The sequence below is a fragment of the Ovis aries genome, chromosome 14 (genome assembly GCF_016772045.2).
Source record: "Ovis aries strain OAR_USU_Benz2616 breed Rambouillet chromosome 14, ARS-UI_Ramb_v3.0, whole genome shotgun sequence".
Lineage (NCBI taxonomy): Eukaryota > Metazoa > Chordata > Mammalia > Artiodactyla > Bovidae > Ovis > Ovis aries.
Window position 1 is genome coordinate 44,512,495 of NC_056067.1, and position 18,529 is coordinate 44,531,023.

An 18,529-nucleotide genomic window follows, 5' to 3' on the forward strand; every position below is an offset into this window, starting at 1 on the left:
ATGCCATTCAAATTACTTATATTTCAAATGAAATCAGTTTTGAACCATGAAGTGTAGTTCCAGGGTCCCTATTCTTACCTATTACATCGCACTGGTTCTCTTACTTCCTCTTGGGGGATGTAGACTTGAATGCAGGTGTTCTGTGAATGAAAGAGGTGGGGAAGTGAGATTAGAGAATTCAGTGATTCCACATAGAAGTTTCACACCAATGCTTCTTTTCAGCTGTGCAAATTTATTTACTGTTACCCACTGCACTGCCCAGTGCCCCTGAAGCCCAAACCTCTTTGGAAAAATGGGCTCTGTTTGGTTTATTACATATGTCTTTCTCTGCCTGGAGTCTCCATGTCTTTCTGTGCTTTCTTTGCTCTAAGAATGTGTTATACTCTATCATCTGGGGATAAGTTTATATTGTTTAGAAAAGACCCTGATACTGGGAAAGATTGAAGGCAGGAGGAGAAGGGGATGACAGAGGACAAGATGGTTGGATGGTGTCACTGACTCAATGGACATGAGTTTGAGCAAGCTCTGGGAGATGGTGAAGGACAGGGAAGCCTGAGTGACTGAATAACAACAAAAACTGCACTTCCCAGTGCCTCTGAAGCCCAACGCTTTTTGGAATTGTGTAGGAAAAATGGGTTCTGTCTGATTTATTATCCATGTCTTTCTCTGCCTGGAGTCACCACGTCTTTCTGTGCTTTCTCTGCTCTGACTGCTGCTGCTGCTAAGTCACTTCAGTTGTGTACAACTCTGTGAGACCCCATAGACGGCAGCCCCCAGGCTCCCCTATCCCTGGGGTTCTCCAGGCAAGAACACTGGAGTGGGTTGCCATTTCCTTCTCCAGTGCATGAAAGTGAACAGTGAAAGTGAAGTCGCTCAGTCATGTCTGACTTTTAGCGACCCCATGGACTGCAGGCTACCAGGCTCCTCCACCCATGGGATTTTCCAGGTAAGAGTACTGGAGTGGGGTGCCATTGCCTTCTCCATTTCTGCTCTGAGGATGTGTTATATTCCATCATCTGGGCATACGTTTATATTGTTTTCTCTGTTATTGTGGAGTCATACTCCTAAATTCCACTACTATCTTTCTTTCCTCATGGCATTCTGAGGAGAGGAGAAAGAGAAATTTATTTATTTATTTATTTATTTTTTCCCTTAAGATCTATTTTATTTTATTTATTTTTTTTTTAGTTTTTATTTTTTTAATTTTAAAATCTTTAATTCTTACATGCGTTCCCAAACATGAACCCCCCTCCCACCTCCCTCCCCACAGCATCTCTCTGGGTTATCCCCATGCACCAGCTCCAAGCATGCTGCACCCTGCGTCAGACATAGACTAGCGATTCAATTCTTACATTTTATTTTCTACTCCAAAGCAATCAGTTTAGAGGTAGAATATTTTCTAGGCCCATGCTTATACAGTGAGCACATTTCACACCACACATCTGTGCACCATATCACACTGTTGTGCAAAGTCTACCTAGACTTTGATGACCAGTCTGCATCCTGCAATGACTTACTCTCTTTGGCCTCTTTCAGGGTCTCCCCACTACCCCCTTTAAAAAAATATTCTATCTAATTATCTATGTATTTATTTTTAGCTCTTTGTGTTGTGGCATGCGGGATCTTCACTGTGGCAGCTTGTGGGGTTTCGTTGTGGCCCACAGGCTTCTCTCTAGTTGTGGCAAATAGGTTTTATTTGCCCCATGGTGTATATCATCAAGTTCGCAGACCAGGGATCAACCTGCATCCCATTTGAAGGTGGATTCTTAACCTGGACCAGCACAGAAGTCCCATCAGTGTTGCTCTTAGTTCCGACTTTCCTCAATCATCTTGGGCATTGCTTTAATTTTTTTCTCCTGGACAACTAGACCAAAGCCATGTGGGTATTACTGTGATTTTCTTATTATTCCTTCCACACCTCACCTGAAACAGTGTAGGATGGGCTCTCCCTCCATGGATTTAGTGTGGAAGATGCTCCTGAGTCTGGATCAGTCCTGTGTGTCTGCTCAGAGCTGGCTTTGTGGTGGAAGCAGTGATGATGTGAATCTGGGCTTGTCCTGCTGTTATAAGCAGGGCCTCTTCACCTGGCTGTGCTGTGTTGGCCGTGCTAGTTTCTGTGCCCCGGCTGCCCACATGCATCGGCCTGTGTGCAGCTCTGCAGGCTTTACAAGTGAGGCCTGTTTGTCCATCCAAAGTAGTGAGTTTGCAGTTACCTCAGTAATCTGGGAATGGACATGACAAATACATCCATGTGTTTTCTATGGTAGCCTTCAGAGTGGAAGTTGTGTTTCTGTCAACTCTTTGCTGTGCTCAGCACCTCTCAGGATCTGCTGAGCTGTGTGCCTTCCTCAGGTACCTCTTGGGGCACATACACCATCTGACCCTTCTATGTGAACCCCTTCAGGTGCCTGGATTTCAAGTCCTGGATGGGTATCCTGTATTCTTAGTCCATGAGCATGGCCAGCCTAAGGATGAGGGTAGATATGTCATAACTTTAGAAGAGTAGTCAGTGTTATACAATATTTTGAAAAAGGAATTGAATAGAAATTTCCAGGTTAAATGGTAACAACGAAGCATCTATCCATGCAGCTTTTTATTGCACTCATGTTGTCTCATATTGCTCAGTTTTGGAATTTTCCTCATTGGGGACTTGTCTCAGTCCTGTTGCCTCTGTCCTGGCACCCAGAGCTTGCTCCCATCTCTCTCTGAGTATCTGGCTCCCAGGACTTGATCAGTGGGGTGATATGTGCTTCTGCCTGGATTCCCACATGGATTCCTATGGGCTAGGATAGGGGAGCATCCTCAAAATACCTTGTCAGGACAGTTTGGGAATATCTCAGTGCAAGGTCCATAGAGAAATACACGGACAAAGAGCATCTCCCTCGCCGACCCAGGTTCCTGTTCTCTGTGTAGGGTGGTGATGCCTCGGAAGCATCAACTATGGTATCCCTCTGCCTTCCTCCTGCTGCCTTCACTGAGCATCCTCCTCTTGAATTCTTGTGCTTCCTGATCAGGCAGATGGACATAGGACACTAGGAGATTATGTGTTCCCAACAAAGGAGACCCATACACAGGAACTTGGGGGCAAGTAGGTAATTAGGGAGGTGATATCAGGTGCTTAAGAGAGGAACTAAGGACAGTGAACTCCAAAGTGAGGAAGGCCAAGGAAGTGGGCAGGTGGGGCCGTAGGCCACTGGGTGCCTTGAGAGAGAGTGTGGAGCTCACCTCTGAGGAGACCCACCAGCAGTCAAGGAAGCTGGGGTCTGTAGTGTCTGAGGGTTGCCCTGTGGGCATGAATCCCCACAGTTTCCACTGAGCCGATCAGTGGTTCAGCAAGCTCCCAGGTGCTGGAGAAACCCACCAAGCAGGTAGGGGAGCTGCAGATGTTTGAGGAGGGGTGTGTCTGCAGTGGGGGATTATCCCACAGCTGCAGGTGAACTCAGGTTGGCCTAGGTGGCAGCGAGGTGGGGCTTCTATGATCTCAGAGGGAGATTCATGTGAGAATCAGAGATCAAATGCCGCAAGTTTTTGACATTTACCTTCCCACCTCTCTGAGGTTTCGATATCAGACAGAAAAGGATTTGGGAGAAATCAGATGCTGCCTTTTCTTCTAACTTCAGATTAGATAAGGGTGCTGTAGATTGGAGGAAGGCAGGGAGAGGGGAGGGGGCAGTGGGCAATGTGGAAGTGTCTCCCCAGCAGCCCCAGGGAACTCTGTGCAGCTGAGCAAGAGCCAGGAGACAGACTCTGTCTCTCCCAGGAGGACCAACTGCCCCTCACCCATTTCTGCTGCATCTTTGGATGGGTCCCTGTCACATCTGTATGCTCACTGCAGAGCAAGGTGAGTCTATATTCAAGATATTGTAAGAAGCATCTAACTCATCTGAGGGGAAATGTCCTTTTAGAAGGACTGGAGTTTTTACATCAGTTGTGTGGAGGTGGCATGGAATACATATCCTGTGTCAAATAATGAGAAGGGTCCTTGCCCCAGGACCTGCTCACAGCCACTCACCTTAGCTCCCACAGAGGCAGGTCTCTATCTTAGAAGAGCCCCTAGCCAGACCCTGGTGGGGGTGGAGTGGTGGGCAGAGACAAGGGACTGGTGTCACTCTGGACAAGGAGACCTCCCCCGTGTTGCCCAGCGTCCCCTCCACAGGGAGAAGCAGCAGCTCTGGATCACCTTGGGGACCTGTCCTAAGCCTCTTCACCGTGAGGACCTTAGAGATTCCCTGACCTAGACCCAGTCCTATGGGATAAGCCTAGCAGACTCTTTTTTGGAGGGGAGCTGTTGGGTGGGAAGAAGCTCTTAGAAAGGTCAGGTGAAGAAGAATGAGACAGTGTGAACATGGAACCAGTTTCATGTGCAGGCAGCAGAGAAACAGGAGGAGTAAGAAGCCCCAGGACCCTGGATGTCCACTCTGAGTTTGAGACCCAACTTAGTGTGTTTATGTGGAAGCAATTGAGTCCACAACTGGGGGTTTGGATTTGGGATAAACTGAGGCCTAAGGAGTGACCGAGTTTAGCTCGTGGACCTTGACCTGTTGTTCTTCCTCTCATGTCAGGCGCTTAGGATAGGGGCCCCTTCTCACTCATTATTTTACTTTGGTCTCACCTCAGCCTTGGAGACTGGAGGTAGTTAGATTTTGTAAATAGGAACCAGAGGCCCAAAGAAGGAATGTAATATGTGCACAGTCACAGGGTGAGTTAGCTGAGCTCGTCTCCCCAGCATGGACAAGTGGGAGAAGCTGTGTCTCTTCAGCAGACGCTTTACCTCCTCCAAGCCTCAGATTCTCCCTTGTAAGACAAGGATGATTACTCCTACCCCTCAAGGTTGCTCGGAAGCTGAAATTTGTTGGATGATGCTCATATCCTAAGTGATCAGACACTCTGACTGATATAATGATCACCAACCCTACCCCCAGGTACTGAATTTGTGGAGAAGCCTCTGACAGCACTGAAATCCAGCTGCAGTGGGAAGGCACACTGGTGGTCTCCACTGTGGCTGCATCCCCTGACCCCCGCACAAATAACCAAAGCCAAATCTCCAGTGAGTAAGCACTTTACTGTGAATTGCAAGGCTTTTTATTGCTGGAATCCTCTATAGTCAGACACCTGGATGTGGCAGGTTGTTAACACTGCTTAGCTATCAGGCGTGGAGAAGGCGATGGCACCCCACTCCAGTACTCTTGCCTGGAAAATCCCATGGACAGAGGAGCCTGGTAGGCTGCGGTCCATGGGGTTGTGAAGAGTCGGACACGACTGAGCGACTTCACTTTCACTTTTCACTTTCATGCATTGGAGAAGGAAATGGCAACCCACTCCAGTGTTCTTGCCTGGAGAATCCCAGGGACGGGGGAGCCTGGTGGGCTGCCGTCTTTGGGGTCACACAGAGTCAGACACAACTGAAGTGACTTAGCAGCAGCAGCAGCAGCAGCAGCAGCAGCTATCAGGCGAGTGGCTTCCTTGGGTTCTTGGAAGGAACAGCTCCATCAGCGGAGAGAACTTGAGTGTATTTTATTCTTTAAGAGGAGGTGCAGAAATGTCGTGAGGCCTCAGGGGTGGACGAGATGTGAAGCTGCACTGAACACAGGGGAGGGGCCTGCAGGCTTGTTTGGAGGGAGGCTTCTGGATGTGAGCAGGTAAAGGTGGATATGTCCCAAGGAGTTTTCCTCCAATGAACAGAGATTGTGGGGTTTCCCTGGAGGGCTGAGGGAAGTCTTCTGGGATAGAATGGGAGACACTGCTGAGGACCACCTGGCAGAGCTCTGGAGTGACTCCTAGGAGTCTCCAAGGATGATCCCTGTCTGCTTCCTCCCCCTGGCCCTTGGATGCTTAGAGCTGAAATGGCAGCTTGTTCCCACCACCTCTAGGGCAGCAGAGAAAGGACTGATCCTGACCCTTGACTCTGAGCATCTCAGGCCTGAGGAGGGCAGGAGGGCAGTTTTGGGAAGCAGCTACCTCTTGAGGGATGTGTGGCAGGAATGGCCATTTGACATCCAGGGAACAAGGAGAAATGTGGGGTTTAGTAGGGTTAAGGGACTAAGGGAAAGAACCAATATTTGGAGAAGGGAAGGACTCAATGTGAATGGATTGCAGCAGTCAGGTTCCTATGCTGGAGAGGCTGGAGTCAGGGAGGCCAGTGCTGAGGGCCTAACTCTAAAGGCAGGTGGCACCACAGAGTCAGGAGGGCCTGAAGGGTCCCAGGCCTGTGACCAGGCAAAGCTGAGCAGTCAGGGCCAGCTCAAGAACTCCAGGGCTGGACTGAGTTTTCCTGCAGGATCCTTTCCCACCCTGTGGGTGTCGGCCGCATCCTCTACCTCCTCATTCATGGGGATCTTTTTGCTCCCAGGTTCCCGGGGAAGGGCCAGGGTGAAAAGGAAATAATCCTTCCCACTTCCCAATGCCCTGAGCAGGTCCCTGACACCCCCACCCCCACACAGGCCCCACAGGCACATCTACACAGAGTCTGACCCACCAGAGCACTCAGAGCATCCTGCTTATCCTGTGGTGTCAGCTTCTCATCAGTACAGCTCTTTAGTGTATATTGGCAGTTTCCAGTACATCAGAGTTTTGGTTATACTTTTCAACTTGTTCAATATAGGCCTCATGGCTTCCTGATATGAACAGGTGAACAGTGTCCCTCAAGGCTGGGCAGATGTCATTACACTCTGAAACAGAAAGATATGGGGACACTCCCTGTAAGGCACTCATCAGAACGCCCTATTCCCTTCCTGCTTCCGACATGCTCAGTGCTGCCCTGGGAAGGTGTCGGAACCCTTGGGGAGCCCAGGTCCCAGCCACTCACTTCCACCTGCGATGAGGAGCAAGGCAGCACAGAGCAGCAGGAGAGCTCCAGCCCGCGTCATGGTGCCGGTGGCAGGTGCTCCCTACTCACCTGGAGCCCTTTTATACCTGTGCTTGTCCTCATCCCAGGGGACTGTGTTGCGTACTTCCTTTTTTCAGGAGATTCTGCCAGGCCACAGCCTGAAGGTGCCTGGGGCTGCATAGGAGGAGCTGTGTGTGTTGGCAGGATGCTAGTCCTTGAGTCCACAGAGGGCACTGGCTCAGCCTCCTCCCCGCTGGAGGGCTCTGGGCAGCTGATTCAGGAATATTAACAACCGAAAATACCTTGGTTGACCAAAAAGGGCAAAAATGCTCCCCAACCAGGCCTCCTGAGTAATGGCCAGTGACAGCCTCCTAGAACAACGCATGACCTTGAAGACAGGCTGGTGTGGACTTTATGGGTTTTGAGGAAGCTCCATGCTTAGGAATGGTCTCACAGGGAGAAAGTGCCAGGCAGACCAGAGCTCAAGCCTTGAGCCCCTGGTGAGGCTCTCTGGCGGCTCTTGCCCTGCCCTGCTCTTATCACTGTGTCCTTGATCTTGTCAGTAGCTTATATGAGGCCGCTTACCGGAATCCGTTTCTGGAGCCCTGAAATCTCTTATATGTGCTGGCCCAGAAGTTTCTAGTTTTCTCTTGACCTATACCTGCCACCCAGTAACATTGATAGGACCTCATTCTACGCAGAAATATTTTCTTCAGCTTCTTTTTTTTTTTTTTTCTTTCACTTTTCCTTTTCTATAGAGTCTAGCCCATTAACAGTTTTATGATAGTTTCTGGTGGACAACAAAGGGCCTCAGCTATATATATACACATGTATCCATTCTTTCACAAACCCTCCTCTCATCTAGGCGCTTGCAAAACATTTAGCAGATTTCCCTGTGCTATACAGTTGTTCCTTGTTGGTTGCCTATTGTAAATACAGCAGTGTGGACCTGTTCATCCTGAACTTTCTATCTCTTCTCCCCATCCTTGCTCTGGTCAACCATAGGTCATTCTCTAAATCTGTGAGTCAGTTCCTGTTTTCTAAATTAGTTCGTTTATATTGTGTCTTTTTAGATTCCACATAAAAAAAAGATGTCATAGGATGTTTCTGCTTCTCTGTCTGACTTACTTCACTTACTTATGGCAGTCTCTAGGTCAGTCCATTTTCTGAAGCCTCTTTCCACCCTTGAATATGCTGTTCCCACTATCTCCTCTCCAGAGCTCCCACTTGAGGAAAAGCCAGGCCCCTTCTGGGCCCAGTCTCTGGGCCAGTTGCACAACCAGCCCTGCACTGTTGCTGCCTCTGTGAACTTATCCCTTCCTTTCTCTCCTCCCTCAGTGCCTCCTGTCTGCTTCTTGACCTAAGTGTGCTCCTGCAGCAGGGACTCCGCACATGGAGCTCTCCTGGCCTGGAAGGCTCTTCCTCTAGTGGCTGCAAGATTCATTCCCTCTTCTTCAGGTGTCTTCAAGTATCACAGGGCACAAATTTCCCCGCACTATTAAGCCCGCCTATCAAAGTGTCCTGCCTCCATCCCACAGCCCTCTGTCTTCTCCCCTTGCCTCATCTTCCCCCAGAGTGCCTCTTCCCATGGGGTCACTGTCTTTCACTCCCTCTTGGGTGATGAAGGGCTGCAGGAGAGCGAGAGCTGTGCTGTGTGCTGCTGTATCCCAGGACTAGGAGAGGGCCCAGCATTCGGTAGATGTGGCACAGTGTTTGTTAGAATAATGGCAGGAATATTCCATTTCTCTGGAGTCAGTAAACAAGAATATTTTTAATTCTATTTACTATAGATGTGCTTATGAATATTGCCTGGGATTAAATAAATAAGGTAAATGTTTAAGATACTTGGTAAGTCAGAATCAGGTATTTTCTCGCTTGAGGCACCTGGCTGACCTTTCTCTGAGCCACCTGTGGTGGAATCCGGTTTGCTGAAAACCTGATCTGAAGTTGGGTTGCAAGGTATGTGACCACAGTCAGAACCCTATGGCATATAGGATTCACATCTGGTAACTGCTCTTGGCAAAGAGGCACCAAGTACTGAGCTGCAGTGATAGTTGGCCTACTGGAGTCCGTCCTTGCCATGGCTCCTTTGCCTGGGGGCCACCTCTCTGAAGGTCACTGAACGAGGGGCTCAGGGGGCTCCAGGTGTGTCTCAGAGGTTCCTGGGCAGGAAGGTGAACACCACAAGACCCAGGCTGCACATGCTGGCTCTCTGTCTGTGGGGGCAGGACTTCCATGTGGTGGGACCCCTGCCCATGCATCCCGTGCCTCTTGTCCTTCAGAAGACACTGCCCCCAATACCCTCTGCAGCTCTGTGAGGAGAGGAGTCAGGGCCTGGGTGCTGAGTAACAGAGACAGCTGCAATGGATCCAGCCCAGTGCCCTTCTGAGGGTGCTACAGGTTCCTCTGAGACATTTCTGTATCATGAGGACTTTTGGTGACATCAGGGTGAAGAGCTAGGCAAGGTCAATGGAGGAATGCACCGCATGTAGCCCTTTTCTAATGCGTGTTGTTTTTAAAATAAAAATTTAACTTGGCATTATTGTAGATTTATAGAAACGTTGCAAATATTTCTCACAGTGAGAAACAACATTGGAGCATTACTACTAACTAAACCTCACCCGCTATTTGGATTTTACCAGGTTGTCCATTAATGTCTCTTTGGGTCCCAGCATCCAGTCCATAAGCTACACATGCTGCATTCATCGTCATGTGTCCCCAGTGTCTTCTGCTCTGTGGATTACTCATTCTCTTCTAGTCTGTCATGGCCTTCACAGTCTTGAGGAGGATTGATCAGGGATGCTTAAGGACTGCCAAAAGCTTAGTTTGACTGCTGTACTCATAATGTTGAATGTGGTTCAGACTGGATTTTGAGGAAGACACCACACAGGTGAATCGCCCTTCCTGTTTCCTCACTCGGGGTACACAGGACAGCTGTGTGTCTTACCACTGGGGATATCAGCCTTGATTAGTTGATTATGTTGTGTTTGCCAGGTTTCTGCACTGTTTTCCCCTTCCCTACCTCTTCTCTTTGAAAATAAGCTACTCTATCTAGCCCACACTTGGGAGGGGAAGGGCTGTCAGTTAACCCTCCTGGAGCAGATGATTTCTGTCTGTTACTCGGAATGTTTCTTTAAGGAATGTTTATCTCCTCTCCCACATCACTTCAGGTTAGTTTAGGGGTGCTGGGTCCTTGTCTTGCTGTGTCGGCTCTATGTTTCAGCACAAGGACCTTCTGTTTTCAGAGCACGTTCTCTCTAGTTGGTGTGTGAGGGTTTTAGTTGTCCCAGGGCATGTGGATTCTTAGTTTCCCTGACCAGGGCTTGAACCAGTGTCCATTGCATTGAATGGTGGGTTCTTAACCACTGGACCACCAGGAGAGTCTCTGTTTATTTGATCATTTATTTATGTCAGTACGGACTCAGAGGTATTAATTTATGCTTTGGGTTATCATCTCATACTCTGTTATTTATTTTGTTTCTCAAACTGTTTCCAGTTTGGCTGTTGGGAGCTTTCTCAGACTTCCTTCAAGAGTTTTTAAGGACCATCTCATCTTGTTTGAGCCAACAAACTGCTTTCCTAGCCTGAAAGGTTGAGTTTGACTTTTGAGAGAGTTTTCACACATGGAGAGCCACCTCTGGTGGACTTAGCTCTCTGGGCCTTAGAACTCCAGTCCCCATTGTCCTGTAGGGCTGTAGACCTCAGAGTCTCTGCCCCAGGAGCAGGCCCCCATCCCCACAGATGCTCCCTGATGTTCCTCGATAGACTGTGCAGTGCAAGCACCTCCCAAGACCAGGCTCACTGTGGAGGAGGAAGGAGAGCCAGCAGAAGGGGCAAGGCTGGGGCCTGCTCAGGAGCTTGTTCCCTTAAGGGCCTGAGGAAAGCTGGTGGTATGATCCAGAACTATAGAATTACCAGTGCCTGATAAAACCCACGTGGCCTCAAGTGCTGCGAGTTCCCAGGTTGGAATGATTTGGAGCCCAAGGCTGCTGTCCACCAGTCCTCAGCCGTTTAGATATTTGGGGGCTTCAGTAAGGCCCAGCTCCACATTCTTATCTCCAGAACTTAAACTTGGGGGGGAAAGGAAGGATTTTCAATGACCGTTTTTCTTCCTGAGAGTAGTGTAGATCTGTCCTTGGCCCCCCCTGTGATTCTGCCTGCTCAGTTTGGGAGAGTGCTGACCTCAGAGCCAGGATAGGCTCGGGGAAGGTTGCCAGGAAAACGGGATGGTTGGGGCTGGGACAACAGAGCATTTCGCTCCAAATGGAATCACTTGGAAATGTCAACTCCACTTGATCTTTGGCAAAGATACTTCCACATTTTCTCCAGGAGCTCTGCTCTCAGAGCAGGAAACGCTTCCCACAGTAAACACCTCGAGGCCCCAGGGAGCCAACTGTGCCAGGTGCCTGGCCGCAAGCCTGTGGTCCTCTTGGGAAGGATGTGGGCTGGGCTTGGGGAGCTAGTAGTGTATAAAGCAATAGATACCCTGCCCTGAGCAGCACACTCCAGCCACCGCCATGATGAAGGGAGCACTGCTTGTATTGGCCTTGATGGTGACCAGAGAGCTAATGTTCCAGATGAGTGAGGGTAAGAAGGAGGGAGCGAGGGGCCCTTCTAATCCTTGCCCGATGCCGTCTCACTGCATCTTCCCCAGTCCTGTCCAAGCCGCTTCTAGGGTCAGACTCAGAGGGCAGCTGTTTGATCAGTGCCCAGGAGTCCTGCACAGACTGCCTTAGGCTTTCATTCTTTGTAGAGGGGATGGTGTGGAGCAGGAAGGGTCATTAGCTGTGCACACCCTTGGGGATAGTTCCTTCACGTTAGTGGTGCTTAATGGAAAAAGAGAAGCAGGCTGATGTTCTTGAGGGCAGTGGTCAAGGGTAGAGGGGTCCCCTCTTGCTGCTCCCTATGCTGGGAGTGCCTCATAGAGAAGGTTTTCTGTCTGGGATGTAAGCAGTCCAGGGAGAGGGCAGGTCTCTGGGGGAGGTGAGTTTGGAAGTTTTGGATGTGTGAGTTCCTACCAAGTGGTGGGAAAACAGCAACCTTCTGACATGGTGATCCTGTTGACGAGGTGTTTTCTGTTGTGCCTTCAGCGGAAGCCTGCCCTATTTTTTATGGAGTGTTTGGCACAGTGAGCCTTGGAAGCAAAACGTTGTTGAATGCAACACTTGATTTGGTTGCTGCTACTGATGAGGAAAAAGCAGCTCTAGGAAAAATCCAGGATTGCTACAATGAGGCGGGACTTGATGGCAAGTTTTTGGATCTGCTCCTCATGGTAATTTACCCCTCCTTAACCCCCACCCTGAGAATTCACATGCAGCATAGTGTAATGTGCCACACGGTAATAGATCATGCTGTCATGGGATATGTGACAGAGAAGACCTATGAACAAAGAAGCACAATAAAACCTTTGCTCCAGTGTGCATCACCTATAATATGCAAGCACAATCCACCTGCACATCCAGCATCCCGTTACCAAACCTGTTCATATCATGCCAATTAACTCACACCAAGTAGGGGACTGATATCAATGTAATATGCCAAGGGTGTTGACTTGTGTGATTTTTTTTTTTCTAGTGTGAGAGATGCTAGCATTGGAGGACTGGAATTTTAATCTTTGGCAGAAAACCAGCCATTTAGTATACACATGTGTAGGAGTCATGTCAGCTCTATTTAAGGAATATTGAAAAGGAGCCCCTGCCTTAAAAGTCTTTTTCCAGGATGAGATTCTCTGGGTTTGTAAGGTTTATGACTTATCACCAATTCACTTCATCTTGTGCCCACTCTATTGGCCATTGCTCTGGCTCAGACCCCCATTTCCACTGACATGGTCTCAGTGTCTACAAGCCTGATTTTCCACTGTGGTGTTTTGGTGCCTGAGGCTCCTGAGGAGGCTTCTGGGTACCTGTGGCTGCTCACCTGAGCTAGCAATGTATCTCCTAATGGCCTATCTCTTCTTTCTTGTTCTTGTCATACAGTATTGGAGATTGTGAATAGTCTGTCTCAGCATATTTTTCTCAAATTGTTAATTGTTCAAAATGAGAGGTTTTCAAGGACCAAAGTTTCATGCACTAATAGGAGGTCACAGGGCACATGGGGTTGTTTACAACACCTGTATGTACATTTTGTCCACCCAGCACACCTGACAGAAGAGGCTCAGGTGCAGAATATGTGACCCAAACCCAGACCCCAGCGCTTTGCTCCTCCATCAAGACCAACCCTGGCTGTGCCCTGCTAACCCTTGTCATCTTCTCCCCTCCCTGGTGTGGCTGGCGACTCTGTCTCCATCCTGACACCTGTGCCTGGGCTATTAGGGAGCCGTCTCCCCCCTGGTGCCTGATGGCAGCCCCCCTCCAGTGGTGGGTCTGTGGGCAGAGGTTCTTGCTGGGGATGGGGCTGAATCCCTGAGGGTGAGGGGTGATGTGATCCTGGGGAGACAGGATAGCCTGGCTGTGGGCTCAGATCCTGTCCCTCTCCTCCTACTCCCTTCCAGGTTTCCATCAACTTGAGTACGGATTGCATCAAACATTCAGTCTCCTCGGTGGTGAATTCCATTTTATGAGCCATACTCAGTGTGCTCTCTTTGTTGACATAGTCTTTTCCAGGGATGCCTCATCTGCACTTGATCTTCCTGCCCTTTTTCCTTCTCAGCTAAAGTTGGAATCTAGACACCTGTCCCCCCTGATGTGGTCTTTATCAGGTTGACTCTAATAAAATAACTGCAGCTTTGCTCCGTGTGACCAGTGTCTGTGTGCTGAGGGGAGGATGTGAGGCAGGAGATCTTGGATGATGGTGGGGAGAAGTGGCCCATGTTGTCATTGAAAGCATGGGGACTGGGGTCAAATAGCAAAAGAGTAAACCTAGGCCCTGTCACTGGCAAGCTGAAGGAGCATGGGCAAGTTTGTTGTAAATTTCTCAAGTCAGTTTGTCATCTGCTAAACAGGGATTATGTGTGAAGATTAAGCAAAATAGCAGATATGTAACCCTGACATATCTTAAAAGGATAAAATTGTTTTTTTGTGGCCACAGATAGCTTATCTCCCACTCTGTCCTTTAGCACAGTGGCAGAGCCTCCAGTCCTTTAAATGTCCCTCTGGTTACTGACAGGAGACTCAGGAGATGACCTGAGCAGGCTCATCAGAGGTCCCCTCTTTGTCGCAGTGGCATTCACCATTTTCTGCTTCTTAGGTGGGTGACTTGAGGAGCCAGACCTTTTCTTAGGGACACTAAGTACCTCTGCTGTCTTTGGGTTCTTCCACAGGGACCAGTACCCACATTAAGTCTTAGACCAGGAGGAAGGGAGTAGATAGAAGAAGCTACCCCAGTGGGAATGTTGTTTCTATGGAAACACCTCATGCTGTGAAGTATAAATTGTAGTATTGCCACATGGGCACGTGTCCTGAACCCTCCAGCCTCCTTCTGAAATTATGAAATGCATATTTCGCATTACCATAGAAGACTTGGAAGGATAGGACTAGGTTTTATCCCTGTTTCCCAGGGTCAAGGGTATTGTCAGACTACTGTCAGCATGGCCCACAAAAAGAGTGGCAAAACTGGTAAAATGTCTCAAACTTCCGGCCAGGCAGGCATAAGGTCACATCAGTTCAGTTTAGTTCAGTCGCTTGGTTGTGACCAACTCTTTGCGACCCCATGAACCACAGCACATCAGGCCTCCCTGTCCATCACCAACTCCTGGAGTCTACCCAAACCCATAGTCATTGTGTCAGTGATGCCATCCAACCATCTCAGCCTCTGTTGTCCCCTTCTCCTCCTGTCTTCAATCTTTCCCAGCATCAGGGTCTTTGCAAATGAGTCAGTGCTCCACATCAGGTGGGCAGAGTATTGGAGTTTCAGCTTTAACATCAGTCCCTCCAGTGAACACCCAGGACTGATCTCCTTTAGAATGGACTGGTTGGATCTCCTTGCAGTCCAAGGGACTCTTAAGAGTCTTCTTCAACACCACAGTTCAAAAGCATCAATTCTTCTGTGCTCAGCTTTCTTTATAGTCCAACTCTCACATCCATACATGACCGCTGGAAAAACCATAGCCTTGACTAGATGGACCTTTGTTGGCAAAGTAATGTCTCTGCTTTTTAATATGCTGTCTAGGTTGGTCATAACTTTTCTTCCAAGGAATAAGCGTCTTTTAATTTCATGGCTGCAATCACCATCTGCAGTGATTTTGGAGCCCAGAAAAATAAAGTCAGTCACTGTTTCCACTGTTTCCCTATCTATTTGCCATGAAGTGATGATGCCATGATCTTCGTTTTCTGAATGTTGAGCTTTAAGCCAACTTTTTCACTCTCCTCTCACTTTCATCAAGAGGCTCTTTAGTTTTCTTCTTCACTTTCTGCCATAAGGGTGGTATTATCTGCATATCTGAGGTTATTGATATTTCTCCAGCAATCTTGATTCCAGCTTGTGCTTCTTCCAGCCCAGCATTTCTCATGATGTACTCTGCATAGAAGTTAACTAAGCAGGGTGACAATATACAGCCTTGATGTACTCCTTTTCCTATTTGGAACCAGTCTCTTGTTCCATGCCCAGTTCTAACAGTTGCTTCCAGACCTGCATACAGGTTTCTCAAGAGGCAGGTCAGGTGGTCTGGTATTCCCATCTCTTGAAGAATTTTCCACAGTTTATTGTGATCCACACAGTCAAAGGCCTTGACATAGAAATAGATGTTTTTCTGGAACCCTCTTGTTTTTTCAATGATCCAGTAGATGTTGGCAATTTGATCTCTGGTTCCTCTGTCTTTTCTAAAACTAGCTTGAACATCTGGAAGTTAGCTGTGCACGTATTGCTGAAACCTGGCTTGGAAAATTTTGAGAAGTGCTTTACTAGCATGTGAGATGAGTGAAATTGTGTGGTAGTTTGAGCATTCTTTGGCATTGCCTTTCTTTGGGATTGGAATCAAAATTGACCTTTTCCAGTCCTGTGGCCACTGCTGAGTTTTCCAAATTTGCTGGCATATTGAGTGCAGCACTTTCACAGCATCATCTTTCAGAATTTGAAATAGTTCCACTGGAATTCCATCACCTCCACGAGCTTTGTTCGTACTGATGCTTTCTAAGGCCCACTTGAATTCACATTCTAGGATGTCTGGCTCTAGGTGAGTGATCACACTATTGTGATTATCTTGGTCATGAAGATCTTTTTTGTACATTTCTTCTGTGTATTCTTGCTACCTCTTCTTAATATCTTCTGCTTCTGTTAGGTCCATACCATTTCTGTCCTTTATTGAGTTCACCTTTGCATGAAATGTTCCCTTGGTATCTCTAATTTTCTTGAAGAGATCTCTAGTCTTTCCCATTCTGTTGTTTTTCTCTATTTCTTTGCATTGGTCGCTGAGGAAGGCTTTCTTATTTCTCCTTGCTATTCTTTGGAACTCTGCATTCAAATGGGTATATCTTTCCTTTTCTCCTTTGCTTTTCACTTCCCTTCTTTACATAGCTATTTATAAGGCCTCCTCAGACAGCCATTTTGCTTTTTTGCATTTCTTTTTCTTGGGGATGGTCTTGATTCCTGTCTCCTGTACAATGTCATGAACTTCTGTCCATAGTTCATCAGACACTCTATCAGATCTAGTCCCTTAAATCTATTTGTCACTTCCATTGTATAGTTATAAGGGATTTGATTTAGGTCATACCTGAATGGTCTAATGGTTTTCCCCACTTTCTTCAATTTAAGTCTGAATTTGCCAATAAGGAGATTGGGTCATGGTGGAGAGGTCTGACAGAATGTGGTCCACTGGAGAAGGGAATGGCAAACCACTTCAGTATTCTTGCCTTGAGAAACCCATGAGCAGTATGAAAGGGAAAAAAGATAGGACACTGAAAGATGAACTCCCCAGGTCGGTAGGTGCCCAGTATGCCACTGGAGATCAGTGGAGAAATAATTCCAGAAAGAATGAAGGGATGGAGCCAAAGCAAAAACAACACCCAATTGTGGATTGTACTGGTGATAGAAGCAAGGTTCAATGCTGTAAAGAGCAATATTGAATAGGAACCTGGAATGTTAGGTCCATGAATCAAGGCAAATTGGAAGTGGTCAAACCGGAGATGGCAAGAGTGAGCATTGGCATTCTAGGAGTCAGCGAACTAAAATGGACTGGAATGGGTGAATTTAATTCATATGACCATTATATCTACTACTGTGGGCAAGAGTCCCTTAGAAGAAATGTAGTAGCCATTATGGTCAACAAAAGAGTCTGAAATGTGGTACTTGGATGCAATCTCAAAAACGACAGGATGATCTCTTTTTGTTTCCAAGGCAAACCATTCAATATCATGGTAATCTAAGTCTATTACCCGACCAGTAATGCTGAAGAAGCTGAAGTTGAACGGTTCTATGAAGACCTACAAGACCTTCTAGAACTAACACCCCAAAAAAGATGTCATTTTCATTATAGGGGACTGGAATGCAAAAGTAGGAAGTCAAGAAATACCTGGAGTAACAGGCAAATTTGCCCTTGGAATATGGAATGAAGCAGGGCAAAGACTAATAGAGTTTTGTCAAGAAAATTCGCTGGTCGTAGCAAACACCCTCCTCCAACAACACAAGAGAAGACTCTACACATGGACATCACCAGATGGTCAACACTGAAATCAGATTGATTATATTCTATGCAGCCAAAGACGGAGAAGCTCTACACAGTTAGCAAAAACAAGACCAGGAGCTGACTACTGTGGGCTTGAAGTCCTTGAAGATCTTGAAGTCCTTATTGCCAAATTCTGACTAAAGGTTACATACTAGGAGCTAAACTTGGGACTTGGGGCTAAGTGGTAAGGGCTCTGAGTCCTGGCTCTTCTTTAACCTGCTACCTAAATTTGGGCCTTTAAATTCACTGATTCACTCTTTCCATACCTTGATTGTATGTGTGCCAAGTTATGTATGCTCTGCTAGAGTTAGTATTAAGTGTTCAGGTCATACTAAAGAGGTCTAAAATTTTGTTGAAAAGTGCACAGTAAAAATCGAACAGATTAATGGCTAAATCGTATTCTTGTATGAGATGAACCGACCTGTAGAAATGTCAGATATTCCCAGATCCATCTCAATTAACCTTTGTTATAATGAAGATTATCTTAATGTTTACCCTGAAAACTAAATTCTTGAGCTCAACCAAAAAAATTGAGATAAATAGGAACTATATGGAGGATTGTTCTCTCTAGGTACTACAACAGAATTATTAGTCTCCATCAATAGTCTAGTTTTAGTAGAGGAATGAATACATGGTCACTGTAAGAGAATAACAGGTTTTTGATTAGTGAGGAAGGAATGGATTTTAAAAAAAATGATGTTGCCAATGACAGCCCAGTTTCTTATTTTCCTCCTGCTTTACTGGAAAATCCTCAGGTCCTCCAGGTTGTATCTTATAGCAATGATCTTTCTCTTTGCATCTCTTCTCTTTCTTATATATACTCACTTTCTCCGTGATAACATGTAGCTTCATCTTCACTTTATAAGTTTCAAATTTAAATCTTCAAGCCCATTACTAAAACATTACAAAGCACAGAATTGACCCCCACTAAACATTTGTTAAATTAATGAATACTTTTTTAAAAAAGCTCTAAAGTTTTCTTGGGGGACAAATACCCACAAAATTTAAATAAATCAGTAGACTCTTCAAGGGAAATTTTCAATGGAATAAAAATATCATTTCCCCTTACAGTTAGTTTAATGTAATCTCAATGAAAGTTTTCTTGA

The 18,529-nt window shown here is 46.9% G+C and overlaps 1 protein-coding gene across 1 annotated transcript; it reads left to right on the forward strand.

Annotated features, from left to right (window-relative positions):
* The first annotated feature begins 11,323 nt into the window (after nucleotides 1–11,323).
* On the forward strand, nucleotides 11,324–13,552 carry LOC101120353 (major allergen I polypeptide chain 2-like). Its single transcript, XM_012190152.4, has 3 exons — nucleotides 11,324–11,413; nucleotides 11,917–12,098; nucleotides 13,317–13,552. Exons 1-3 carry the CDS (start codon nucleotides 11,344–11,346, stop codon nucleotides 13,383–13,385), a joined length of 321 nt encoding a protein of 106 aa, XP_012045542.1. The 5' UTR covers nucleotides 11,324–11,343; the 3' UTR covers nucleotides 13,386–13,552.
* Nucleotides 13,553–18,529: the final 4,977 nt, after the last annotated feature.